At 40.0% G+C, this 26,886-nt stretch overlaps 1 protein-coding gene across 3 annotated transcripts in view; it reads left to right on the plus strand.

Annotated features, from left to right (window-relative positions):
- The window catches only part of exoc3l4 (exocyst complex component 3-like 4), a 37,586-nt gene that overhangs the window by 4,020 nt on the left and 6,680 nt on the right, over positions 1-26,886 (plus strand). Inside the window, exons 2-13 of one of the 3 annotated variants that reach the window (XM_024273570.2) lie at positions 102-344; positions 5,401-5,511; positions 7,068-7,298; positions 10,488-11,106; positions 12,327-12,444; positions 12,931-13,056; positions 14,804-14,904; positions 18,710-18,808; positions 21,971-22,094; positions 22,515-22,637; positions 25,609-25,761; positions 26,112-26,233. In XM_024273570.2, coding sequence (XP_024129338.1) covers positions 134-344; positions 5,401-5,511; positions 7,068-7,298; positions 10,488-11,106; positions 12,327-12,444; positions 12,931-13,056; positions 14,804-14,904; positions 18,710-18,808; positions 21,971-22,094; positions 22,515-22,637; positions 25,609-25,761; positions 26,112-26,233 — 2,138 coding nt within the window. In that variant the 5' untranslated portion in view covers positions 102-133. The remainder of the gene's footprint in view (positions 1-101; positions 345-5,400; positions 5,512-7,067; positions 7,299-10,487; positions 11,107-12,326; positions 12,445-12,930; positions 13,057-14,803; positions 14,905-18,709; positions 18,809-21,970; positions 22,095-22,514; positions 22,638-25,608; positions 25,762-26,111; positions 26,234-26,886) is intronic. The other 2 variants (XM_024273575.2, XM_036209968.1) reach the window with 2 other exon arrangements.

A 26,886-nucleotide genomic window follows, 5' to 3' on the forward strand; every position in this document is an offset into this window, starting at 1 on the left:
TCACACTTGCGGCTGTAAAATGCTTCAAAGCGCTATTGCTTTCAGCAATCAGACGCAATTTCTTCAAGGAATTGCAATTCTAGTTTTCTATATCATCATAGCTGGAACTTCGAAGAACGGAGATAGTTCAATCATGGACAACCCTGATGAGGATCGAGTGTCCCTGCAGAGCAACGGCGCTAACAGCGGAAAGAAAGGGAAGGTGGGAATGTTCGACTCATTCAGGATCAAGAGCATCAAACAGGCTGTAGAAAAGAGTCCTCTGCCTCTGAGAGGCAGAAAGTCCACATCCAACGACACTGAAGGCTCAGTGCCTGCCTCCTCACCTCCACCTGCATCATCTGGTGAGTGTGACCGCTGACTTTACCCTGGAGAGTTCCGGGGGGAGTGATATGAAGATCAGAGGGCTGACTCTTGGATTTTAGCATAGTATTCTTTCTTATGTTAATCCTGCCCTTTCTGAGTATATAGCAATAAAAAGCTATTTTTTGTATGTTTGGATTAGAAGTTCCTTTGTGGGAATACTAATCACCAATTATTTTTTTATGATTAGTCGACTAATCAGGTTATGCGCAAACTGGCACATCTTAACCATCATTAGCTTTAAACTAACTAAAAACTAGATATATAGCATTACCTGTGATAATGTTAGTGTGAATGCTGGAAGCTGAATTTGACTGCTGAAAATGCTGAAATTGATAGCTAAAAACACTGAAGCTGATGGCCAGATAAAATATTAGTTAAATGAAAATTAGCCTAAAAAGTTGAAAAAGCCCAAGTTAGCTAAAACAGCTAGCATGCATCTGAAATATTAACTAAACTCCAAAATAGCCTAAAAAACCTTAATAAATGTCAAAATAGTCCATAAAGTTAGCAGAATACCATTATAATCAGTCGATTATATTATTTTAGTCAGTTAGTCGTCAATTAGTCGACTAATCGCGACAGTCCTTGTGGATACACACCTGTCCACTCACATATTTGTCTTTTTGTTGTGTTAGTCCCAGCTGGAACTTGTCTGTTTGTTAGGCTTCATCTGCTCACTGAAGGCAAACCGTTTCTGGTTCAAAGTGTGTGTCTTGGTGAAAACTTAATATTAATAATAAGAGACACAATATTGTAGTTCAGAAAGAACATTATGGCACTAAACATTTCATAGTGCTCTGGAAATTCCCTAAAAGAGACATGAACTTTCCACAGGAGATCAGACAGGTTTCTGTTTGCATGTCCTCTTCATCAGATTTGTACTGACTCCAGTAAAATTGAAGACATGCGCACAAATATGCAGAGGCAGAAATACCTGAGAAAGCTTGTCCACTGTTAGCTCTAGATATAATTGACCCTCGTTTTTTAATTTGAGAGTTGAAAGACAATGACAGGACTTGAACCTTTACTGGTCTTTACCTCCCTGAGCTCATTTTCCTAACAGGTATCAGGTATGAAGGAACTCAAACACAGTCAAATCTAGTCTCAAGAAGAGAGGATACTGAATTTAATCAAACTCTCCTGTCCACTTTGATTTTAAATCATGTTAAATATAAGCTAGTTGAAATATGATAACAGGAATTGATGTTAAAACAATCCACATGAAGCTGAAACTGATGATGTCAGATGGAGTTTTCTTCAGCTCAGTTCACTCACACAGTAATGAAGACATACTGAAGGCTTCACTGGATTTAGGAAAGTAACGCTTTCAGCCCAGCATAAAAACTTCAGCTGCTTTTAGAGTAAATCTGCTGCTGCTGTTTAAAGGTTAAGAGCTCAGGGGTTTTCCCAGGGTGACAGACTCTGTATTGAACGTTTGTTTTGTGTTTATTTGACAAACAGGCCTCTCAGATTTTCAGTATGTTTGGAGTTAAACAAGTTAATCCAGATTCTGCTGAGAGAGAAACCAAACTAAGCAAAAGACAGTGGAGAGGGCGCTTTTTGACCTTCACATGGAGTCTAGCTTCACACTGGACGCAGAACAGAGGCTGCTTCCACTCCGTGCCCTTGTTAACTTCTAGTATGGTCCACACCAGGCGTGGAGCGCCGCGGTCCTGGAGGGTCCTGGAGGGCTCGCACCGTGCAGCGGATCGTTTCGGCGTCTGCTCTATTTTGTGCACGAGCCGCAGTGATCCGTGTCAATTCTGACAGGACGTTACATCAAGATAAATGAGAAAATCTGGTTTATTTTCAACAATTTTTTCACAATGAACCCCCCGATTAGCAAATTTGATCATGTTATTGTATCTTAACAGACTGTAGAGATGAAAATAAACATACAATCACAGTACACACACACAAAACCAGACAGACACACACAGATCAACATGGTGGCTTGGGCTGGGTTTGGGTTAGTCTAATAATGGATGTAAACAGCTTCTACTTTAATAATCCCGGAGAATTGTACAAGTCATTGTTCAAGCCTTTGAGGGAGAACCATTCCAACATTAGATTCTGTCAGCGGTCCTTTGGGATTTACTTACATTTATTCCTTTTTGTCGAGATAAAAGGAGCATTTGGGTGACGCCGCTGGAGAACGGTGCTTGCACCCCTCTCGCGCGTGCAGCAGTAGCTTGTTACTTCACATGCGCGGCCAGGTTACAGTCTGATCAGATGCACGTGATAAGCGCGTTCAGCGGTATTTAAAATAAATAACCATCCTAACAAGAGAACATCTGGATCTTTTTTCTGTTTGAAAATACAACAACATCCATTGAAGTTTGTCTCGCGCTCCTCAGACGGCTGCGTCTAATTCAGGCTGAAGCTGGAAAAGTGAAGAAGATGAAACTTTGGTTGGTGATTTTATGGAGGAGCTGTACCATTCCGTATGATACACAACTTATTATTTATAAGCTACAGTCAAAACAGCGAAAAAAAGAAAAACAAACGTTAAACAAACAAAAAAGTCCAAATCACATAACCTCAGAGTGAAATCTATTTCTACAGAGTAAATCCTCATCTAAAAATGTCGACAGCATGCTCCTCTTGTTGTTTTAAACTGCTGCATCGGTACATTCCATTGAGGAAAACAACAGTAGGACAATGATTGGTACATTGTTGAATTGTAAAGTAGGTGTTAAAAGGTCTTCACGGACCCATTGATGAAGTCTGCTCCCATTGGCTACCCGTCATCTGTCAATCAAACCCCCCAGACGATCGACGTCAGACCCACAAACGCTTATTGAGCCATCTGATTGGTCAATTTATAACTCTAATAACTTGTGATAATGGAAAAAAATCTTTAAAAAAATTAGGATTAGAAAAAAGAAGTTAATCAGAAAGCAGCAGAGGAAGAATGATTATTCTGACATATAAAATAACTGAGAAATAACTGTCTGTTTCTCAATGTAAGTCAATGGGACTTTGGCCTTTTTGCAACCCAGTGGTACTTCCTATATGGAACACGGAAGGAGGGGGGGTTGCTCTGTCCAGTTATTCTTATATACAGTCAATGGTTTGGGTGTAAAAACACAAGAGAGAGGTACAGAGCAGTTGGCGCTCCAGCCGAACCGCTTGTCGACCGTCGCAGAAAATTGCGTGACTGGTGTGAATTGCAGGAGAGTGTGGATGCCGCGTGCACTCCGCTCTGCGCACTACACGTCACGTCCAGTGTGAACCTAGCATAACAGTGTTGGAGTTTCAAATCCAGGCTATTCTATCGCAAATAAGATAACACACAATGTTTATTTCCTTGACCTTAAATACAGTAATTCCAGAAAGCCTGATGACGTTCAGAGTCAGGCCGGATTAGGACTGGTAAATGTGGTAACAGTTCTTCATGTTTATAATGGATTTAGGACCAGTTTGTGTTTACATTGTAATTGGAACCAGTTCATGTTGACACTGTAATCAGAATTAGTCTATATTCACTGTGTAATGAGAACCAGGTTATATTTACAGTTACAGTTGCCGGTTTTTCCAATGCATTGAATTCAAATGGTTTTTTATTCAAAACAAACCAAAAAATGTCTGTCTATCATATTATTATTAGTGATAGATAGATGGACAGATAGAAGAAGAAGAAGATACTTTTATTACAGACTCAAGGTCCATTTGCCACAAAGACACAACAGATAAAATACTTAAAAGCAATAAAAGAATGTACATATATATAATAAAAAATGTAAAAAATAAAATAAATAAAAAGAGACACTATGATAAAAGTATAAGAGCCAATAAAAAAAAGTATTGTAAACTTAAAAAAAACAACAAAAAAAAAAACAATTGCAGACTTAAAAAATTAAAAACTTAAAAAGTTTAAAAGAGACGACCATACCAGATAGATATGTCAAACGTGTTTTGGATATTTAGCCGTGTATTGATTTGAAAATAAAGAAGAATAATAACAAGTAAAAGAAGATGAAGAAACAGCAACACAAAGGATACTAAGTTGTTCATCTGCCCCAGGTCTTTATTCCGTATTTGACCATAAACTATAATGTCATGCTCAAAGAAGTAGTCTGTAAAAGTGTAAGTTAACTGTCACCTTTTCCAAATAAATTAGTGAAAATCTTCCCGTCATGAAACTACAGGTTAGGTTGAATGTGTTTGGGTTTTTCCCAAAGCAACCAGTTCCTCTAAGTCAACAGAACCCCGTCTTGCTGACTTAGTTTGTGAAACTTGACAAATGCTTCCTTTTATCAGTCTCTCTTTTGAAAACAAGAACGAAGTTGAGCTTTACAGAATGCTGCTGCTGTCAGGCTGAAAGCTGCTCCAGGTCTGCACGAATAAGTGGATGAACTTAAAAATGCTAACAGGACACTAAAGAGCTTCACAATAACGAAAAGCAAAAATGAAGACTAAAGCATAATGTATATAAAAACCTAAATAAACAGGGTAATGAAAGATAAAGTCAGCAAATAAAATAATAAAAAGGGATCGGTTGTCTTGACCAGGTCTGGAGGGAGATCACTCGTCAGCCGAGGGTCGAGTCAGAAAGAGCTCCATCCCTCCAGTGTTTACGTCCTGACCTGGACCCGTAGAACACAAGTCAATGAGAGCTCCTCAACCTTACAGACGTTCAAAGACTTTGACAGTGGATCAGAAGATGGTTGCAGTGGGACTTTAAGCCTCAGTCAGCAGTTCACATTTTTGCTGCCTTTAGCATCAGTCTGCTGCTGTTTCAGTTGTGTGGTCATTTTACTGCATGTCGAGAGTCTAAATGAAAGTAACTTCTCAGCAGGAATAACAGCCAGCGGGCTGCTAGCTTTCACTTTTACACTGTTCACTGCATAAGCAAATGTTTGCACTTGATGAAGTATTTTGTTAGGTTACTGTCAGAACACCAAGTCACTCAAGTAAGAAAGTGAACTGAAAGTTGAAGGTTGGAGATCAAGTTGGAGCTTTCCTCAGATTTGAGTCAAAGATGTTTTGTTGGACAGTCCTGCTCTTCTGAAGCTCCTGCTTCTCTCTCAGGTCCGAGCTCACCAGCCAGCCCTTTGAGGAACGACGGAGGCTTCTTCCCAAACCAGGAGGACAATCCGGGCCAAGCTGCTCCCCCCTGCTCACTGACCCGTTCAAATACAGGTACAGGAACCACTGCAGTGAATCCTGCTGATATGAAACATTCGTTCATAGTTTCTGATTGGATAATTGTTTCACATGCAGACAGACACATACGATATCTCACTTGTGTGTTTTGTGTGACTCAGATTTTTGTTGCTTCAGCCTCTGCGTCCACACATTACAGATGCACTTCCACTTCCCAGACAGACAATTAAGGAAAACTGGTCTGAAACTTTGCTCTGTGACCTGGTTATGTGTTTTTGTAAAGCCAGATTAAAGATTACACCAGTGCTGCCACAAACAATTGATTTAATAGTCAATTTATCACAGATTATTTTTTCATCGACTCATCAGGTCATGAACAAACTGGATGTAAAATAGACATCATTAGCTTAAAAATAACTAAAAATTAGATATATAGCATTACCTGTGATAATACTAGTGTGAATGCTGTAAGATGAATTTGGCCGCTGAAGATGCTGAAATTGATAGCTAAAAACACGGAAGCTGATAGTTCAAATCACTGAAATTGATAGCTTAAAACGCTGAAGCTGATAGCCAGCTAAAAATATTAGCTAAATTCCAAATAAGACAAAAAAAAATCTAAGTTGGCCAAAACAGCTAGCATGCAGCTGAAATATTAGCTAAACTCCAAAATAGCCTAAAAAACCTTAATAAATACCAAAATGGGCCATAAAGTTAGCAGAAAACCATTCTAACTTTCCACTTTACTACACTCTGACTCCATATAATATAAAGTAACGACTAATCGGCTATTTTAATAGTCGATTAGTCGACTAATCGTGGCAGCTCTAAATTAAACACTCACATTTTTATCAGCAAACTTCTCTGAAATCCTCTGTCCATGCAGCGCGTGGCGCCGGCGGCCTGGAAGTGTTTACGCAGAAACAGGCGACTCACTAAACATTTTCCACTGAGGTCAATCGACACAACAAGCCACCCCCTTAACATTTTTAGATAGAACGCTGCCTGCTGCTCTTCCGGGAATTTTTCCATTCTCTTCTCTGACCTGAACCTAAGCCCAGAACCGCCTGACACAAGTTCCTCCAGGGCTTCCAGTTTCAAATTAAAAGCCCTCTCAGTGCCATGCTTGGTTTGAGTGTACAGAATCCTTCATCATGATAACAAGGCTTTCATTGTGTTGTTTTTATTAAAGCAACACTCTGTGCAGAGAGATACGGCAGGAAATAGTCCCATGGAGATGCTCTTTGCCCTCTTGCCTGCTGCTGTCCTTTACCACACCTGTCACCAGTGTTACAGGTGTCTCCACATAAACATTTGTTCACACAGACTGGCCTGCATTAGAAAAGGGATACCACACTATAGAAGTAATGTGCATTTTTGAAGCAAATACTCCAGTTTACTTTTTCAAATGATAGAAAAAATAACCAAAAAATATGTTTAAAGCCTTTCACTCTGACTCCCCAGATAGTTTATTATCCAAGGTTAAACAGCTAAATGTTTTCTTGAGCACCAGCACTGCCTAACCACCACTGTGCAGCCCTCATGGATGGCAGTCTTGCTTCTTTGATTCAAATGTTTGTTTTCATTGCCAGCGCCCAGTATGTCCATGCTTGGTGACTCTCTTCAGAGGAAAGGATCGAAACTCCGCCGCAGCCTGAGAGGTATAGGCAAAAAAAAGAATGGCAAAAAGTTGGAGGCTCCAGGAGACGTCTCCGAAGATCCCAGACGTTCTCTGGAGAGAACAGAGGAGAAAAACGAGAAGACTCCAGAGGAGATCGATGAGCTGTACATACTGCCAGAACTACCTGAATCTCCACTCTCAGGTACACTTTCCTTCAGCAGGTTTTCTCTGGTGTCTTTTACCCTGAAGTCCTGAGCTAAACGAGAATACGATAAATTAGTGGGTCCAGACTCAAACAGTGGATATCGATACCATTTTACAGAAAGTATCCTTGGTAAATTCAAATGCGTCTTTAAAAACCTCACAAAGATTATTTTGTGTCTTCTGCTGATAATAAGCACTTCATACCAATCATCATAAAAACTTGATCATGTGGGATGTTGTCGTCAGTATTCTCAGACAGGCCAAGCCTTTTGGCTCCAGCTGTGCTTGTCCTTTGTTCTGTTTTATCAGACACTTAGAGCTACAACACATCAAACACAAACATGGGTCTAACAAACACTGAGTGTCTGCACTGCATCTTCAGCTGTAACTGTTGTTTCAGCAACAGCATCTGATGATGGGAGCTTACTGTTTGTGTAAACCCTTCACAGTTTGTCTGTAGACAAGAGATTTATCCTGCTTGAGTCACATTTCGAACCCAAAGAACATGACTGACAAATTCTAAGAGTGGAGTTGTCTCTGTTTATGTGACTGGACAACACTTTGGTCTGTACAGACAGTTTAAAGGGCCCACACCATGATTTTCTTCAGCCTTTCAGAGTAAACTATATCCATATATATGATCATATATTACATTGGGAACGCCAAAAAACAAATTATTTATGAAATATAAATCATTTTTGTGGCCTGTTTTAATACCCGGAAGTAAAATAACTCGATTTCTGAGCCTCCACCTTTTGCTCCTTGTCGGTCCCGCCCATTTTACGACATCATCCTTGAGTCCGCCTCCCCACAATGAACAAAATTTGTAAACAAAACTATAAGAAAGATATATATGCGTCGTGGTCTGCAAAATCTTCTCAGGATTTTCCCCCTATTCAAACTTTGTATTTCTCTGATAGATTTTGATCGTCTGTATGAAGGTCAGGTTCAACACTTTTACTGCAGCTTTGGAACCGCGGAGGAATCCTGCATGATGGTTACTGGAGATGCTACACAGGCAAACAAGCTAAAAAACACATCAGTAGAATCAATGTGGATCACGTTAAAAGTTGTTTTATTGAACATGAATTCATCCAAACACATTTTAATGTGTTTCCGTCTCTCATCGTTGTGGTTTTATGACATTGTTTTTAAGAGAATTCTGTTGGAACTACAATAGAGCTTTAAGATGACATCACGGCAGCAGCCCGCACACGCTCCCCGTACCGAGATTCAGAAAAGAGAGTTATACGTTTTTCAGTTAAAATAAACGTTCTAACCAGTAAACAGTTGGACCAATTATTTCCTTTTGGATAACATGATAATCTAATGCTCTACATTTGTCCGCGGGACACCGATCACCTCATTTCTACATCACGTGACTGTCAGGTACGGTGGCCGTTTTGGTTGAGTTGTTCCGCTCTCGGTTCATTTCGTATTCAGACTGAGAAATCTCAGAGCGAGCAGAAGTTCAGTCTGATTGGAAAAGAACTGAGACCACCTTGAAAGATGAGTCCGAGAGCAGTTCCTGGTACAGGGAGGTAGTTCTCTCCTGCCAGGAGACACATTCTGGCAGGACAGAACTACCTCTGCACCACAGCTACATGGAGAAAGTGGGTGTGTGTTCGTTGTAGTCTGGGGGCGGAGCTTGGAGCAGAGATTTTTCATGGAGGGGGCGGTTACTGTCTCCAGTAACTTACTGTTCTTACGTCAGCACGTTTCCACCCTCTTGTTTTCGTGAGTATGGGAGGGGCTGCTGCAGACAGCGCAGGTTTTTACAGGATTACTCTTAAATGCATAAACGGATCAAAATACCGTTTTAGGGTTCTTTATAGAGAGGAATGAACAGTAGAATGGATTTAAAACCTCAAAAAGTAGAATTTTCATGGTAGGGCCCCTTTAAGTCACATGTGTCAAAGTCAAGGCCCGGGGGCCAGATCCGGCCCTCCAGATAATTCTATCCGGCCCTCCAGACCATTTTATTTTATTGTTATTAATGACCCGATATTGTCTTGTACTCATTTCTAACTTGTTTAATTTTGACAAAATATATTTTTATGGAGAGTAAAATATTGAAAGTTATTTAAGGTTTAAGTTGATTTATTCTGGAATAATATTCCTGCTTTTTTATTATTCATAATTATGTTAAAAAGTTGCAGTTCAAAGTTTTAAAAATGTAGTTTTAGAGTGTTCAATCAATGTTTATCCTGTTCGACCTGCGACCAGAGGTGTGTTATGGATTTTGGCCCCTTGTGTTGAGTTTGACACTCCTGTTTTAACTATATATGTTTCTATTGCAAAAATGTTTCCATAATTTTGATTATGCAGGTTCAGCCAAATTAAAAAAGCATGTCAAAAATGTTTTTTAAAGCAGGAGTTCATTAGAAATTCACCTCTGGGTTGTGGGCCCAGCATTCCTTGGTTTACACTCTCTCCTTAACCTAAGCCACAGGCGTCAAGGTCCAGGCCTCGAGGGCTGGTGTCCAACATGTTTTACAATTAACCTGCCATAGAAACTCCATATTGGCTAAACACACCTGATCCAGGTAATCAGGAGCAGACGATGCAGGATTTCTGGAAGGCCGGCCCTGGAGGCCTGCAGTTTGACACTCCTGCCTTAAGACAACATAAGCACAGCAAATTGCAATATGGAGTTATGCAGCCAGATTCCAGCTCAGACAAGGAAAATAAAGATGTCAGTGGATGTATGTCAGCAAGTGGAGGATGTAGAATTGTAGTGGAGCAGGAAGACTTCGACTACTAGTCCATGTCAGTTGATTCGTCACAAACCTGAGCTTTCCTCACTGCTGGTTTATTCCTGCTCCTGATCCAACACAATTTGAATAAATAAATACTCAGAAATGTTTCCCAGGTAGTTATTGTAAATAAAATGTTCTTAACTGATCACCGGGTTAAATAAATGTTAAAAAAATGTCTTTTTAATCCCACATTCTTTATATAGATCTTCTATTATGAGAAAATGCCACAAGAACATGTTAAAATGACAAAAAAGATTATTTCCGTTTTTACAGAGAAACTGGGGCTGATTTCATCCTAAAACATCAAACTCCATCAGTAGACAGGTTTACAGTGAACCCTTCAGGACTCTTTTGACCAAAGTCAGCCTGTGGGAGAGAAGTGGATTGTCAGATGGACATGTAAGGCGGGTGTGTTGTTATCCCTGCAGTGATGGAGATCCACAAACTGATTGACATGGAGGTGCTGGAGGAGGCCCATCTGAACCTGCTCGCCCTGCGGCTGGAGTTACAGAAGGAGCAGGAGGCGGGTGTGGAGGACTCTTCCACAAAGGTTGCTCAGAAGCAAAAGGACCTAAGCCTTCTCTACACAGATCTACGGGACAAGATCCATGAGATAGTTCGTGATTCCAGCACTCGTCCTGCCAGAAACAAGGGGCTTCTGATCCCAGTGGCCCGTATAATCCAGGAGGAGGAGAAGAGGGCTGGGGAACCTGGAGGACTACCAGACAGCTGGGTAGAAGCCTGGAAAGATGCTGTGTGTGATGGTGTCCAGCTCAAGGTCAACAGTGTTCACCTTGAGCAGAGGGAGCAGAACAAGTCCTGGTTAGCCGTTCATCTTGGGCTGCTGGGTAACGCCATCGTGGAGGATCTGGAGAATGTGAAGAAGGAGCTGCGGTGGTCTTACCCCCCCACCTTCAAAGTTTTCAGCACTTATGTGAAGAGCTACCACAGAGTGGTGGGACAGCACCTGAAGAAGCTGGAGGAGCAGACGACAGAGCTGAAGGATCTCTATGCTCTTCTGGACTGGATCCTCAACAAGTACAAGAGGTCAGTGACTCTCCCTACAGCTCCTGTTCCCACATTTCCTTCTCCTCTGCCACACTCTAAAACTGCTAAGTGTTCACCAGAAAAGGAGCAAAGAAAGACGGCTGTTAGCATCAAGTCATTCAACATTTTTGTTCCGAAAGGGTTTCTTTTAGTTTAAAACTTCTTAGATTAAATCAGATATTTAAACAAAATTAAGCCAGTTAAACTCAGAATTGAGTCATGTTAAAAATACGAATTTATGAACTCATTTTATGAACATTGCTCAAAATTCTCAGTTTACTCTGTAAATCCAGAGTTTGGATCGCGTGAGATCCAGACATCCATCATACGTGGTCCACGAATTCAAACACTAAAGATTCACTTAACTTTGTGGTGATACCTTACAGTCTAGATCCCACGTGTCAAAGTCAAGGCCCGGGGGCCGGATCCGGCCCTCCAGATCATTTTATTTTATTGTTATTAATGACCCGATGTTATCTTGGGCTCCTTTCTAACTTGTATAATTTTGACAAAATATGTTTTTATGGAGAGTAAAATATTGAAAGTTATTTAAGGTTTAAGTTGATTTATTCTGGAATAATATTCCTGTCTTTTTGTTATTCATAATTGTGTTAAAAAGTTACAGTTTCAAAGTTTTAAAAATTGGGATTTTGACTATTTTGGCATTTACTAAGATTTTTTAGGCTATTTTGGAGTTTAGCTAATATTTTAGCTACATTCTAGCCTTTTCAGCTAACCTAAGTTTTTTTTTTTTTGTTTTTTTAGGCTAATTTGGCATCTAGCTAATATTTTATCAGCACTATCATCTTCAGCGGTCAAATTCAGCTTACAACATTCACACTAGCATTATTACAGGTAATGCTATATACCTAGTTCATAATTATGTTAAAAAGTTCTGTTTTCAAAGTTTTAAAGATGTAGTTTTAGAGTGTTCAATAAATGTTTATCCTGTTCGGCCCGCGACCTCAGGTGAGTTTGGCATTTTGGCTCCTTGTGTGGTTGAGTTTGACACTCCTGATGTAGGTAATGAAAAGCTCAACAACACGAAGAAGCAGCCTCTGAGGCCATGATCAACCACCTTCCTAATGCTGAAGCTTCTGACTCACAACATGCTGGAGACAGTAAAACATTAGAATGAACATTAAAATGCCAAAACTAGAAGACATGTGTGGAAAAACCCCTGAGGGAATCTTGAAATGCCTTTTCTTTGACTCCTGCAGCGACAGGATCATGGGAAGTTTAACCTTGCAGCCAGACATGACCGATGAGAGCACGGATCTGCAGCTGGAGTCCGACTTCCTGAAGCAGCTGAAGGACAAGTATGTCTGCAGAGTAAAGGTGAGGAGCTCGCAAATGGACACGGCTTCTAGTGAGACGTCCACAAATTAGTGATGGCAGGATCGATCTGGTGTACCTTACAAATACTGAAGGTCACACACAGACACAGATGACAAAGCAGACAAGATAAAAAAAGCAAGACTGGAAGGATCTTCTATCATATATAGATAGAGCTCATATTTTGCTCTACAATAGAAATTACCAAACAAATGACCTCTTTGTGTTCTTTTCTCCTGCCTCTGTATTGTCTCCTGCCTAGTGCGCGAACACTTGTCTGCCTCAGCGCGCTCGCAGACGCAGCAGGTGTATTTCAGGATCCCGTTCATGTCAAGAATAAATGCTGGACATGATCACACTGCTTTAAAAAGTTTAGAGTTGTTAAAAATGAAAAGCAGAGCTCAGAATGATGCCAGTTAACAGGAAAAAGCTCTACTCCTAAGCAATGGTTTCAAAGTGCTGACCCCACATGTGTGTGTGCTGCCACAGGAGGAGATGAGGACTGTTGTGGAGAGAATCATCGTTGTTGAGAACGAGTCCGTCTGGAGTGTCAGGAAAAAACCGGAGGAGGAGGACAACTTTTTCTGCTCTCCGTTTCCCATGGACATCTGGACTGTGAGACTTTCCAGATTTATCAGTTTATTGGTCAAGAAAGGAGAACTTTGATTGCAACTAAACTGTAGAAATTAAACACTCATACATAATAGAGCTGCCACGATTAGTCGACTAATCGACAAATAAAAACAGAGGACGACTAATTTAAAATGGCGATTAGTTGTTTCTTTATATTATATGGAGTGTAGTAAAGTTGAATAAAGTTGTGAGCGTTCAGGACCAAAACATGTGCTTTTTATATATTTGAGTCAGTGAGACCAGTTTTATTTTTTGAGAAAGATAGTTCCTAGTTTCAGATGCCGACCTCATTAGATCAGGAATATACTTTCCATCAAACTCATCTTGACAGGTGACGAGTTTGATAGAAATATGTTCTTGATCTCTCTCATTACATTTAATCTTGTTTAGTACCAGAAACTAATGAAGGACAGAAGCTGCACCATTCATGAAAAGTTTAATAAAATATCATCTTAATTGTCTTTATTTGTAGATAGTTTAAAGCTAATGATGTGTGCTTTACATCCACTTTATGCATGACATGACTAGTCGACTATTAAAATAATTGTTTGTGACAGTACTAATACATATACATAGTGCTGTCATGCGATTAATTTTTGTGTGCGATAATTGTGACCTGTAATTAATTAATTTAATTATTCTATTGTAATCACAATTTTTTTAACCTAATAATTGTCGTTAAAGGTTCATTTTGAGGTATTTTCTCTAAGTTTGTGACATTGTGGTGCAGTAAAAGATCAAAATAAAACTAAAAAGGTGGTTTTATTATGTTTTTTTTTATTATTATAAAAGACTTCCAACCTTTACTTTAACACCACCAAGGGGTTATTTATTTTAAAATCCTGAACAAATAACAAAATAAAAAAATATATAAAAAACACACCAGGTCCAGATTCTCTAATTTACCACATCAAAACAGTAGGAACATTTTTCTCAGCAAATATACAGTAATATATAAACATTGAACTCAAACTTATTGTTAATACCATAATTCAAATGTCGATTTTCATTATTCGACAGTTTATCACAAAAGCAAGAAAAACATGCGCGTGATTTTATAGTTTAATTTAACCTGTTTGGGTGAATTTAACGATTTTAAAGAATGAAATAGGAAGAATCTAAGAAGCAAATGGAACACAGCGGAGGGAATCTAATATTTAGACTTTATTTATTTAAAAATAAACTTTAGCTATAATATCTGGACAAAAAACAAGTGCTAAGAGATGAACTTTCCCTATAAAATTATGCTTTTTTTAACTTCTCATGACGATCACCTTTTTCAAAAAGTAGTCAGAGCGGGGCGCCGTTCACGAGCGCCTCACGCTGAACCTGTTTCCATGACAACCCGCGTATTAAACAGTCTGCTTCTGTAAAAAACAAAAAGAAAACAATTTAAACTCAAAAACAGGCCTACAACAGGACGGAAGCTCTAATGATTTCATAATTATTTATATTTTTCTTAAATGACCATAGTATGAGCGATAAAATGCTCCTCCAGGTGTGCAGAACACTGAAGTAGCTAACCGACCCAAAAATGAGATTAACGTGATTAAAAAACAAGGCACTAAAATGTGTGTAATTAATTCATCGTGATTAACGAGAAAGTGACAGCCCTACACATACATGCCATGTATGTCTAAAGTCTGAATCTGTCATGGTGTAACGCTGAAACACGACCAGATGGTGGCAGCACACAACTGTGTTTATACCTTTCAGTTTGTCTTCACAGAGAGTGAAGGGAAACACCACCATCTCCAAACAGCTGTGTGTAGACCTGGAACACAAAGTGATCCAAACATGCCTGCAGGAGCTGCAACACTTCCCCAAGAGGTTTGTGTTCAGAACTCACTGTGAACGAACCACAGCGACACGAGTCACTTTCACCTTTCACATTTTCATGGGCTGTCTGGAACAGTCTTAAAACAGTGAAGAACACCAAAGGGTCTCCCTCACACTTACAACCCTCAAAAAGAGACAAATATTACAATTTCTGTTAACCCTTTCACACCAGAGCTTCAATGTTTATGCTCTTTGATTTACTGGATCTTTTCAGAATCTACTGGAATTATGGTTGAACGGTTTAAAAGTTACAGTTTGTGAAAGATTTTGTGTTTAAATGTCACCGGCGACGCTCAGATGTTAAAGGGTTAAGTAGCGAAAGAGAGGATCTCATTTTTAAGCTGAAAAAATCATTTTTCAGTTGAACAGGTTGGCGAGAGGACTGCAGTAGATCTGACACCATGGAGAGAAATAAGAGTCACACCGATTTCTGCATGCGTAACTCTTGATTTGTGCGTAATTTTGATTTGAAACTCATATAATACATTTTGTGCATTAGAACAAAAATTACAAAAGTTAAAAAAAAAATACAATTTACACATAAATGAAAATGCAGCGACAGACTGGAGACCTGTCCAGGTGTACCCCGCCTTCTCCCATCAGTAGCTGGGATAGGCTCCGGCACCCCCGCGACCCCGGAAGGGAGAAAGCAGACAAGAAGATGAATGAATGAGTCAAAATGAGAACAGCCTGAAACTAACTACACACACAAATCTTTAAAAATCACGCTTGAATCACTTGATACACACACACAAAACCTCAGTTAAAGACAAATCTGTGCTGAGACTCTTTTCACGTCTGAGATTCGTCTCTAAGCGATGCGTTTAAATTCTACTAGAATGCTGGGCCATCAGAGTGTCGTTATCAGTCGATTTGAACTTATATATAAAATGAATGATAATAATAATTGGTGAATAATATCTGGGAAAACATTTTCTCACCTTCTTAAACAAATATGCCTGATAATTAATATAAAAAAGTCTAAACAAGCACTTTAAGAACCCGCAGATCTTAGCAGGCCGGTTCTGTCTGCAATAGAACTCCATGCATTGACTGTATAAAGGTCTTCGGGGTCACAAGTGATTCATGGTCAATTTTAAAGATTTGCATGTGTAATTAGTTTTAAGCTGTTGCAATTTCAATTTGTTCATGTGTAAATTGTATTTGTTTTATTTTGTAATCTTTGTGCTTAAGCACAAAATGTATTATGAGTTACAAATCAAGAATTGCGCGGGCATAAATGGGGGTGGTACTTATTTCTCTCCATGTGACACGTTACCCTGTGAAGCTGCCTCCACAGAGGGAGATGGAGGACACGTCTGTGTCTGAGGGTCAGGGAGGTTCAGCTCCACGGCTGCCCACAGAAGCATGTTTGGGCTTGTGCCTGATCAGTCATACACTCATGTCTTGTGATTATTTTATTTATTTCCTTCTTTTATGACACTCCATCAAAAGGTCATTAGGGTTGGTGGAGGGAGGTAGATGTTTCCTCAAAACATAGAAAGTCTGTCAAGAGCGTTCACCAAGGGCTTTCAGCTGAAATGTAGATTTATGGTTATAATAACTATATTTGGTAGAGCTGGGTAAATAAAATTGGTTAATCGATTTGAAACGATAATCAATTCATAAAAATATAAGTTGATTTAGAACATAAATCTAAAGTCTGCTAGCTTGATGCTAACACTTAATGGAATTTCCCATAGGACGGCTAATGCTAACATTCTGTCGACCTAAACATACATTCTGATTAATTGAACGTCTTCATAAACTCACAGGCAGGAATTTTACAAACTCTTTGAAACAAATATTTTTTAAAGTAACACGTTTTGGTCTAAAACATCATTTTTTTCCTTATACTTCCGTCTTCTTCTTGAATAAGGTGTAATTCAATTCAATTCAATTCAATTTTATTTATATAGCCCAATATCACAAATTCAATTTGCCTCATTGGGCTTCATGCCTGTAGTTTTTACAGATGCACAGATGGAGTCATAAAATATGCACAATAGGTAAAAACTAAACAGACTATAAAGAACGGTCATCCCTGTCCTTAGACCCTCCCTCGCGGTAAGGAAAAACTCCTAAAAAAACCTGAGTCAGGAAAAAAAGAAGAAACCTTAGGGATTCCCACATGAGGGAGAGATCCCATCCCAGGACGGACAGGCGATACCAGAACAGTTAAAGAAAAGTTAGCTGCTAAAACTGCATATATGAGTAGAGTTCATTCATATAGAGCTGAGGGACGAGTGATGATTAAGTCCATAGTCCAGATGAAGCAGAACTGCAGTCCACGACCAGGAGCAGGAGGACAGACGACCCACCAGGAATCACTCCCACTCAGAGATGCAGGATGGTGTCGGGGCTTCATCCAGATGGGCGGGGCTTCGTCAGGATCACCAACAATTCTCCCGGAATGCTATAGCATGATCGCCACCTAGTGGCCAAACTAGCTGAACAATGTTTCCAATGTTAATGATCTGAACATTTTAGTTAGAACTTCTCCTTTAGAGAATCCATGTAACACTGGATGATATTAACAATCTCATTATTTCACTGATACATTTACAGGATGTGAACTGGATCGGATTAATATAAATATATTCAAATTATATAGTAGATTATTAATGTATTTCTAAACAAATGTGTATAAATGTGTAAACTCAAAATTGAATTGAAGAATCGAAAGATTTGAAAAAATCAGAATTGAATCAATTCAGGTTCGTGGGAATCGAATCCAGTCATTTCTGGAAATTCTAACCAATGACCAGCCCTAAAAGTTTGACACTCATACGACTTTATATGACACTCCACTTATGAACATTTTTTTTTTTTTTTTTTTAAGCTTTCATGCTAATTTTAGACTTTTTACTTCAATCATTTACTCCAGACTAAGAACTTCTCCTGAACTGTGGAGATGTCACTTTGCTTTGTTGGAATAAAAGACAGATTTCATGATGTCTTGAATAATTGTGTGAATGTATTCAATCCATTCACACTATTGAGATTCTTCATTTACGTTTTCTTCCGTACGTTTTTGACATGTAAAAACTCAAGCACACTTTATGCGATTTACACAATCTAGGTATCAAAACGTTCAGCACGTTAAGGACATTACTGCTTGTATTTTTGGTTTTTGCAAATTTTACAGTTTTCGCGATATAATGCAATTTATGCGAATTTTCAGCCCATGTTAAGTCAATGGGAAAATTTAAAACTTTTTACTGCACCTTAAAACTTTTACAATATTAGTATCAAAACGTTCAGCACGTTCAGGACATTAATGCACGAACTTTTGGTATTCGTACACTTTACGATTTTTACGCAATTTATGCTAATTAATGCAATTTAAGCTATTAATGCTAATTAATGCAATTTAAGCACTTTACACACTTTATACAGTTTTTACACTTAATGCACGTTATACAATTTAAGCAATTACTGCAAATTTAAGCAATTTACGCGATTTACAACAACCGCATTAATGCTATAATGCATTCACACTAGCATTATCGCAGGTAATGCGACTTTTCTAGTAATAATAATGTCTTGAATTTCCTTTTTTTTCTGCTCCCTCAAAATTCCAACAAACTTCCCTCTGGGTCAGTCACTTCCCTTCTTGGTTGACTTTCTCTTGAAAGTTGAAGAGGGGAAGTTTTTCTTGGTGTGGGAGCATTTAGGATGTGTTATAAATGAGTATTTAAAGTTTTGCACTTGTGGTGTGAAGTGCTCATTTGAGAGGGGATGCTGTCGCTCCATGTGGGGTTCAGTCTCTGTGAGTCTCTCGTTTCTTCTGCAGGTTTGAGGAAGAGTTCAGACGCCACTGCGCAGCCATCCAACCACAGCCTCTGTGGACCGAGTATCACATTACATACATCAACAGCTTCATGTCTTTACAGTAAGTCACATGATTTCACCGAAGTCTTCCCATAATGCATTGGTAGGAGGAGCCTGCTCAAATTAATCCCTAAACAGACATCCTAGATTTTTGTTTCTCTGCAGCAGAAATGCACGGAGGAAAAAGAAGCATGTAATTATACATTTTATTATGTAGCACCTGTCAGTTCCTACGGTCTGGGGGGAGTGTCTGAGTGACCTCAGTGTCCAGCTCGCGGTCTGTCCTCTCCCTGCAGAGCGTGTCAGGGTCATGCTGACATTTTGATTTGAGCTTCCACAGATAAACACCGGTTCTGCACGGGGACGTTTGTGCCCACTTTAAAATTTAAAACAAGATTAAAAGATTGACTCTCCGGATCAGAGGTCTGCAAATTTTAATGCTAAAAGAACCATTTGCTCCTGTTTTTTACAGACCAGAACCCAACCAGATCCACCAAGTGTTACGCCCCATTTTGTCTAGGGCATAGCATAAAGGTAAATTAAAGGAAATATGTACAAAAACAAAGAGAATAGCTCCATAAAAATATGACATTTATTTACAAGAACAAACAATAACTAAATATGAAGCAAAAGGCTTCAGGGTGAACCAAGGCCAAAAACACAAACAAACCCCAAACTAACTCAACCCAGGGAGCTTACCTGTAAAAGAAAAGGTAAAACAATGACAAACAATAACCTCCCTGGACTAACAGAAACAGGAGAAAACATTTACTAAAGAAAATGGTAGATCACCCCTACTGCTTCACTTAACAAAACTAACTCACACAAACCCAAAGAACAGAGTGGGACTAAACACAACCACAAAGAAACTACAAAGTGCTCACACAGTAAAACAGGTGGAGAAGAGCCGTTCCCTCCAGCTCCACACCTGAAAGGAATCAAAAGACCAAAAAACACAAAGAACTCCCACTCTGACAAAAATACACAGAACCAAGAGAAAGACCAGAACCAAATACGGCCACAGCCGTAACAAAAGTCTCAGTTAATCCTTAAAAATGCACAATATTTATGCTGTTTTGTCAATTAAACAGTAATTTATAAATGTAACTTAAATATAACAATGATTAAATAACAGTGTCTCTATGTTTATATATAACAGTTGTAACTTTTTTTCTTTTGACACCAACACACACAAGTTCCTTTCAAAATAAAACCCGCTCTGTGTCATGAAAGCTCCTCCTGCTGCACAGGAATGAACAGTAGATTACACGCAGAACCTGAAAACCTTGGTTTTTCATGGTATGGTCCCTTCAAAGTTCCACTTTTGTTCACTCAAAATCACTAGTTGTGTGAAAATAGTTTTTCAAAAACAAATAAAACTGGTGTTTGACAGATCATTCCATGTTAACTGCATCAAAAAATAGAAAATCACATCGATCCCTCAGTTTGGCATTAAAACTCAAGTCTAACGATACTAATGAGCTCTTTAGACTCTTCTAAAAATAGGTCTTTTTCAAACAAAAACACGAGGATGCCCCTCAGGTTTCAGAAATGCCCAAGGTTTCCATAAACATGTGCAGTAAATGTAAATAAGGATTTTCTTTACAGATAATTCTTCATACAATCCCCCACGGAGCTCTCAAACTGTCTCATAGTATTTGTTTGCTGCGTTCGTCTAGATTGATTAGATTAGCCTTTGTTTCCTGCTCAGATGGAAAGTCCTTCTGCGAGGGAGGAGAAGGAGCTGCTAAACATTTGTTTACATGAATCATGGCTGAAATCCCTCTGCTGGGAGAATCCCAGAGCCACTAGCACACAGGCGGGGAAGGGTTTCTGTGCTTCAGAAGAGGAACTGGTCTGGGGCCAGCTGCAGTTGTGCCACCAGCACTTGAAATTCAGCGTCAGCGCAAGCCTTGGAAAGAGAGCTCTGTCACGTGGTTTCAAAGAATCGCTGCAGCGCCGGGGAAGTGGGGTTGTGCAGGGGGGTGAAGGGGTGGCGTGTCTCCTCCCTCCAAAGTGATGTCTGCTGAGTCAAACACGTGCTCCATCTCATCCAGAGGGATTCCATCAGTTTGCAGCCACTCACAGGTTTTCTGGTGTTCCTTACAGCAGGGGTCTCTGAACTACGGCCCGCAGGGCCGGATCCGGCCCTCCTCCACATGTGGCCCGGCCCCCCACACTGTTTTGGCTAAATTAGACAGTTTTTCTTGATTTTTTAAGGCAAATTTGGCATTAAGCTAATATTTTAGCTACATTCTAGCTGTTTTGGCTATTTTGAATTGTTTGAGTTTTTTTCTGCTAATTTGGCACTTAGCTAACATTTTAGCTAGCTATCAACTTCAGTGTTTTCAGCTATCAGCTTTAGCGGTTTCAGCTATCAGATCCAGTGGTTTTAGCTATCAATTTCAGCATCTTCAGATATTAATCAATAACAGGTAATTATAAACATCGTTTTTTAAAATGTTTTAGTATTTTTTTTTTTTCTGTGACGATTACAGAAATGAATTATTTAAAGTTTGGTGATGTGTGGCTTTCTGGAAAACCATAAATCTTTCCATTTGGGCCGTGATTGTTAGAATTTTTCTGTTAGCTTGGCCCCCCATCAGAGAAGAAAACAGTTACCTCATTAGCAACATTTTGGCCCCCCTGCCCTGCAGTAAAACTCTGTGGATTATTTATGCTCCTGAGACCTCGGCTTTCCTTTGGATTCTATTTTTAAGGCTAGTTGTCCCCATGAGGACACACAAGGTCTCAGGAGGTTAAAGAAAAATGTGTGAAACACTCAGTGAACTTAATGAGTTTTCTTGTTTTCTGATACAACAGAAAATTGATAACAAGCAAAAGTAGCACAAAATGACTCTGAATGGAGAGCACATTGAACATGGTGTTTGTTGGTACGACTGTGATCATCCATATATGTGGGTTCCAGTCAAGTTTGGTGATGAATGTGCAGATTTGTAATTTAAAAAAAACTGAGATTGTGTTTGTGTGTTTCTGAAAGAGGCATTTTGCTTGTTTGTTTTTTAAGTTTCGTTGGACTCGCTCTTAGATGCTCCAGATGTTTCCAAATGCATGAAGGATTTGTGCTAACAGAAAAATGGCTACAGCCCAGCTTCTGATAAACAGAAAGACAAAGCAGAAGAATTTAGCTTTGAGTTCATCTCTGTGGTCATCCTTCATGATGGATGGTTTGAAACGCTCTCTCATTTCCTGTGTCCTGCAGGGACAACATGGACGGCTACCACGAGAGCTGTCCTCAGGAGGTGGATGGCTTTAGAAAGGAGGTGAAGTCCCTGATCGTCAGGCTAATGCAAAGCCTGGAGAACCAGTTCAAGGAGGACGTCACGGTAGCGCTTCACTTTTGCTCGGATGGGTGCAATGTTGGGGTGAACCTGGTTCTGTTTTTCTCCAGTTCCTCTCCTTAACTAATGTCACCATTTCACTGTTGTGGTTTCTCAAAGAGGAATTGAAAAAAGAATTATTGCTCCTGAAACTGTGTCTGAAAAAACACCCCCCAGTTTCTTGAAATGAAGACTTTCATAGAACAGAAGATTGCAGGTGTGAATGACCTTTCAGGAAACGGCAGCAAAGTAGAAGAATTGTCTGATCATATTTTAGCACAAAGAAGAAAAGCATCACTCACCATGATTTACTGAATCATCTGTGCTCAGTGGAGCAGACCTCACTCGTCAAAAAGATGAAGATGTGAGGAAATGCTGCAGATTGATGCAGAATGTTCACAAGAAGACACGTTCTCTGTTTTTCAGCCGTTCCTCAGGAGAATGGTGACCAGAAAGTGGCTCACCAACGACGACGACTTCCATCAGCTCCAAAGTCGGACACAGCAGCTCTCCCAGCAATGCTTCCACCTGAAGCCCCCATACACCCAGGTGAGCAGGGGGAGCGCCAGTTCCCTTTGTGCTGACCTGCTACCAGTCTGTCAGAAGGCTTAACTGATATTCTTTCTGTTTTAATGAGAACAGGGAAGATTTCAGGCTAACTGCTGTGTTCATGGTAAAGGAGTGCAAGGAAAAGCTCAGTTTTATCAACACTGTACTGTACTGTGTTTTTGCTGCACAGATTTACTGCCTCAAAGTAAAAGCCTTTTAGTTTTCAGCCTCTCATCTCTATGTTTAACTCCCAGATCTCTTGAGGGAACCTATAACAAGCTGATTTTCAAGCTTCTGAGTTAAAAACACGGTTCCTTTTCCTGACAGGAAGGATGTTGGAACACCGTTCAGCTCCAGCTGTCTCCACTAATTATCCTACGAGTTCAGAGCCTCTTGAACAAAGATCTTTATACAAGCATCTCAGAAAAAATGTCACAAGTATCAGAAAATTGACTCCTCACAATCTGGGTTTGCAAAATATCCTCTCCAGAGACTGAGGAGCAAAAAACGGGGAGTGAGGAAGAGTGAGACAGAGTGAGGAAGAGTGAGTAAGAGAGTGATAGAGTGAGGAAGAGAGTGAAAGATGAGGAAGAGTGAGGAAGAGAGTGATAGAGTGAGGAAGAGAGTGACAGATGAGGAAGAGTGAGGAAGAGAGTGACAGAATGAGCAAGAGTGAGGAAGAGTGAGTAAGAGAGTGACAGAATGAGGAAGAGTGAGGAAGAGTGTGATAGATGAGGAAGAGTGAGGAAGAGAGTGACAGAATGAGGAAGAGTGAGGAAGAGTGTGATAGAGTGAGGAAGAGAGTGACAGATGAGGAAGAGTGAGGAAGAGAGTGACAGAATGAGCAAGAGTGAGGAAGAGTGAGTAAGAGAGTGACAGAATGAGGAAGAGTGAGGAAGAGTGTGATAGATGAGGAAGAGTGAGGAAGAGAGTGACAGAATGAGGAAGAGTGAGGAAGAGTGTGATAGAGTGAGGAAGAGAGTGACAGATGAGGAAGAGTGAGGAAGAGAGTGACAGAATGAGCAAGAGTGAGGAAGAGTGAGTAAGAGAGTGACAGAATGAGGAAGAGTGAGGAAGAGTGTGATAGATGAGGAAGAGTGAGGAAGAGTGTGATAGATGAGGAAGAGTGAGGAAGATTGTGATAGAGTGAGGAAGAGAGTGACAGAAGGAGGAAGAGTGAGGAAGAGTGTTCAAGTTCAAGTTCAAAGTTCAAACAACTTTATTTATCCCCAAGGGGCAATTCTGTTTTTTGATGCAGAGAGTGCCTTCAATCAACATACAAGTTACACATGACACAGGAGTATAAAGAGAAATAAAAATAATAATAACAATAAGGGGAGAAAAACTGTACAATCCTATGATTCCTTAATACAGGAGAGGTCTGACGTTGGATAAAAGAGACAATATATACAAGAAGATGGTATAAAAATATTGCACATAAATAGAATTGTAAATATATATATATATATATATATATATATATATATATATATATATATACACGAGATGACATAAAGTGACGTAGTGTGTTTGTGATAATTTAGTTTAATTGCACTGGTTAGCTGGATTGTAAGTCAGCGTTAAGTAGCTGGACTGCTCTTGGTATGAAGGTGCTCTTCTTCCTCTGTGTTTTACATGTGACAGAAGGAAGAAGAGTGTGACAGAGTGAGGTAGAGTGTGATAGAGTGAGTAAGAGAGTGACAGATGAGGAAGAGTGAGGAAGAGAGTGACAGATGAGGAAGAGTGAGGAAGAGAGTGATCAAGTGAGGAAGAGTGTGACAGAGTGAGGAAGAGAGTGACAGAGTGAGGAAGAGAGTGACAGAGTGAGGAAGAGTGTTATATCCCCACTGATAAACTGGCCCGGAGTCTAGGGGAATGACTGTCAATGGGGAAAATAGCATTTAAGATGGACACAATATAAAAGGAACACAGTTTATTTAAACAAAGTGAAAACCTGTGTCCTGAAATGAAGCAAATAAATTAGTGGTTAAGGTTAAAAAAAAGAACAAACCAAAATTGAGTTGGGACCTTGGCCAAAAGAAAAAGAAACCAGGGAGACTACTGACCCAGTCATGACGACCGTCGGAGTCAGCAGCTCCCTGCTAAGGGCTGCCTAACAAAACTACCTGAAGAACACAAATTAAACAAAGCCCGCAAATCAGAACTACCAAGGCCCAACCCCAAACTAACACAACAAAACCCAGCAATCTAAGATTGCTGAGGACAAAAGTAACCCAAACCAACACCACACAGACCACCACCCAGCCTGCTGCTCTGCTCCCTGCCTGGCTTGGTGTGGCCTCCTCTGGCTTAAATGGACACCACCAGCCAATCAAGGCAGATTGGCCACACCTGCCAGGTGAGCCGAAGGGAACTGGATGGGAGAGCCAGGCAGCAGCAGCAGGATGTAACAGTGATCGAGTGAGGAAGAGTGTGACAGAGTGAGGAAGAGAGTGGTCGAGTGAGGAAGGAAAGAAGGAAACTTCTCCTAACAGTAGCTTAAGGCTGGTCTCTGCTGTGAGGACTCAGACAGGAACATCACCACAGCGCCCCCCAGAGCGGGACAGCCAGAGTGTCCACTTCTCTGTCCTGAATGAGCCTTTCATTTCAAAACATTGAGACTGAATATGAAACAATGCATGTGCTGGAAGAAGTCCAATCCTCTGCATGTTTCTGATGAGGCTTCAGGTTTCCAGCTTCAGTTGACTCACTGTGGAAGTCATTGAGGGATCATCAGAAACGTTCCTCAGATGTTGTTATTTTCTCCTGTCAACTTTCCTTTGGATGCCATTGTTTGGTGACAGCATGAATGAGAGGAGTGCTTCCTGCTTTAGCGCCATGGATGAATAGGTGGAAGTTGACATGATCGGACAGCCGCTGCTGCTGCTGCTTCACAAAGGCCCCTCTCGCTTTTCCTTTGTTTTCTTCTCCATCCCGCATACCTCAGTGTGTCTGTGCTTCCACCATCCAGGAGGTTGCCAGCCGACTGCACCACCACGTGGTTAAGGAGTATGTCGGCCAGCTGATGAAGAAAAGCTACTCGTGCAAGAACCGTAAACACGAAAAGGCAGCAGCCAAGATCAGCAAGCAGATGGATGCACTCAAGGATCTGTTCAGAGAAATGGTAACCAACCTCACCACCTCACTACAAACCTCTAACCCTCGAACTGTCTATGCACTTCCTGTAAAGCAGCTGGAATTACGTTAGGGCCGTAACAGTCAAAGAGTCACAGTAATGGTGTTTTGTTTTGTTGAAGGGTTAACTGTGACAGCTAAGGAGAACCTTAGCATTTAATCTAAACTTTTCTTAAAATTAAAGTACGGACCAGTAAACTGGGCACTTTAAACTGCAGCATTTGTATTAGTCAAAGGTAATGAGGCCTAATGAGCTGACGAGATCTCGCTTACTGCAGTGGAACAGCTGCTCTGTTATTGGACGTACTAGAATAAAGCGTTTGGTTCCTCTGCTTCTAGGATTCCAGTCAGGAGTGGCTGTACCCTGTGGGAGAAGACCTGAGCAACATCATTGGGCTGAAAAACAAGGCAGACATCAAGCATCACCTGAAGCCTCTGCTGGAGCATTACCCGGACTTCAGGTGAGCTCAGCAACCTAAACTAAAGTTACCAGGATCCGTAGATATGTACAGCTGATAAATCAAATAATGATCAAAATTCATCTAAATAAAAGATCTGTCCACACAGGTACATCAAGTGAAGCCAGACTTAAATGAAACTCCAAAACAGACTGAAAAACAAAAAAAGCTTAAATTAGCCAAAACAGCCTAAAACATCTTAGTAAATGCCAAAATAGTCCAAAAAGCTAGCAGAATGACAATGTTTAAATGTTTGAAACAATAACTTTTTAACATAATTATGAATAATAATAAGGCAGGAATATTATTCCAGAATAAATCAACTTAAACCTTAAATAAATTTCAATATTTTACTCTCCATAAAAATATATTTTGTCAAAGTTATACAAGTTAGAAATGAGCACAAGATAACATCGGGTCATTAATAACAATAAAATAAAATGATCTGGAGGGCCGCATAGACTTAAACGGAGGGCCGAATCCGGCCCCTGGGCCTTGACTTTGACACATGAGGTTTACACGTTCAAGAAACTGAAATGCTAGAGTCAAAGAACAAGGGAAGTCCTTTCAGTTCAAACCTCATTTTCCAATTGTCACTTTGAACTTTCCTTTTCAGCTTTCTCTCTTTGAGATGAAAGGATTTGTTCCCTCTCTCC

This window comes from Oryzias melastigma, linkage group LG22, assembly GCF_002922805.2.
Source record: "Oryzias melastigma strain HK-1 linkage group LG22, ASM292280v2, whole genome shotgun sequence".
NCBI lineage: Eukaryota > Metazoa > Chordata > Actinopteri > Beloniformes > Adrianichthyidae > Oryzias > Oryzias melastigma.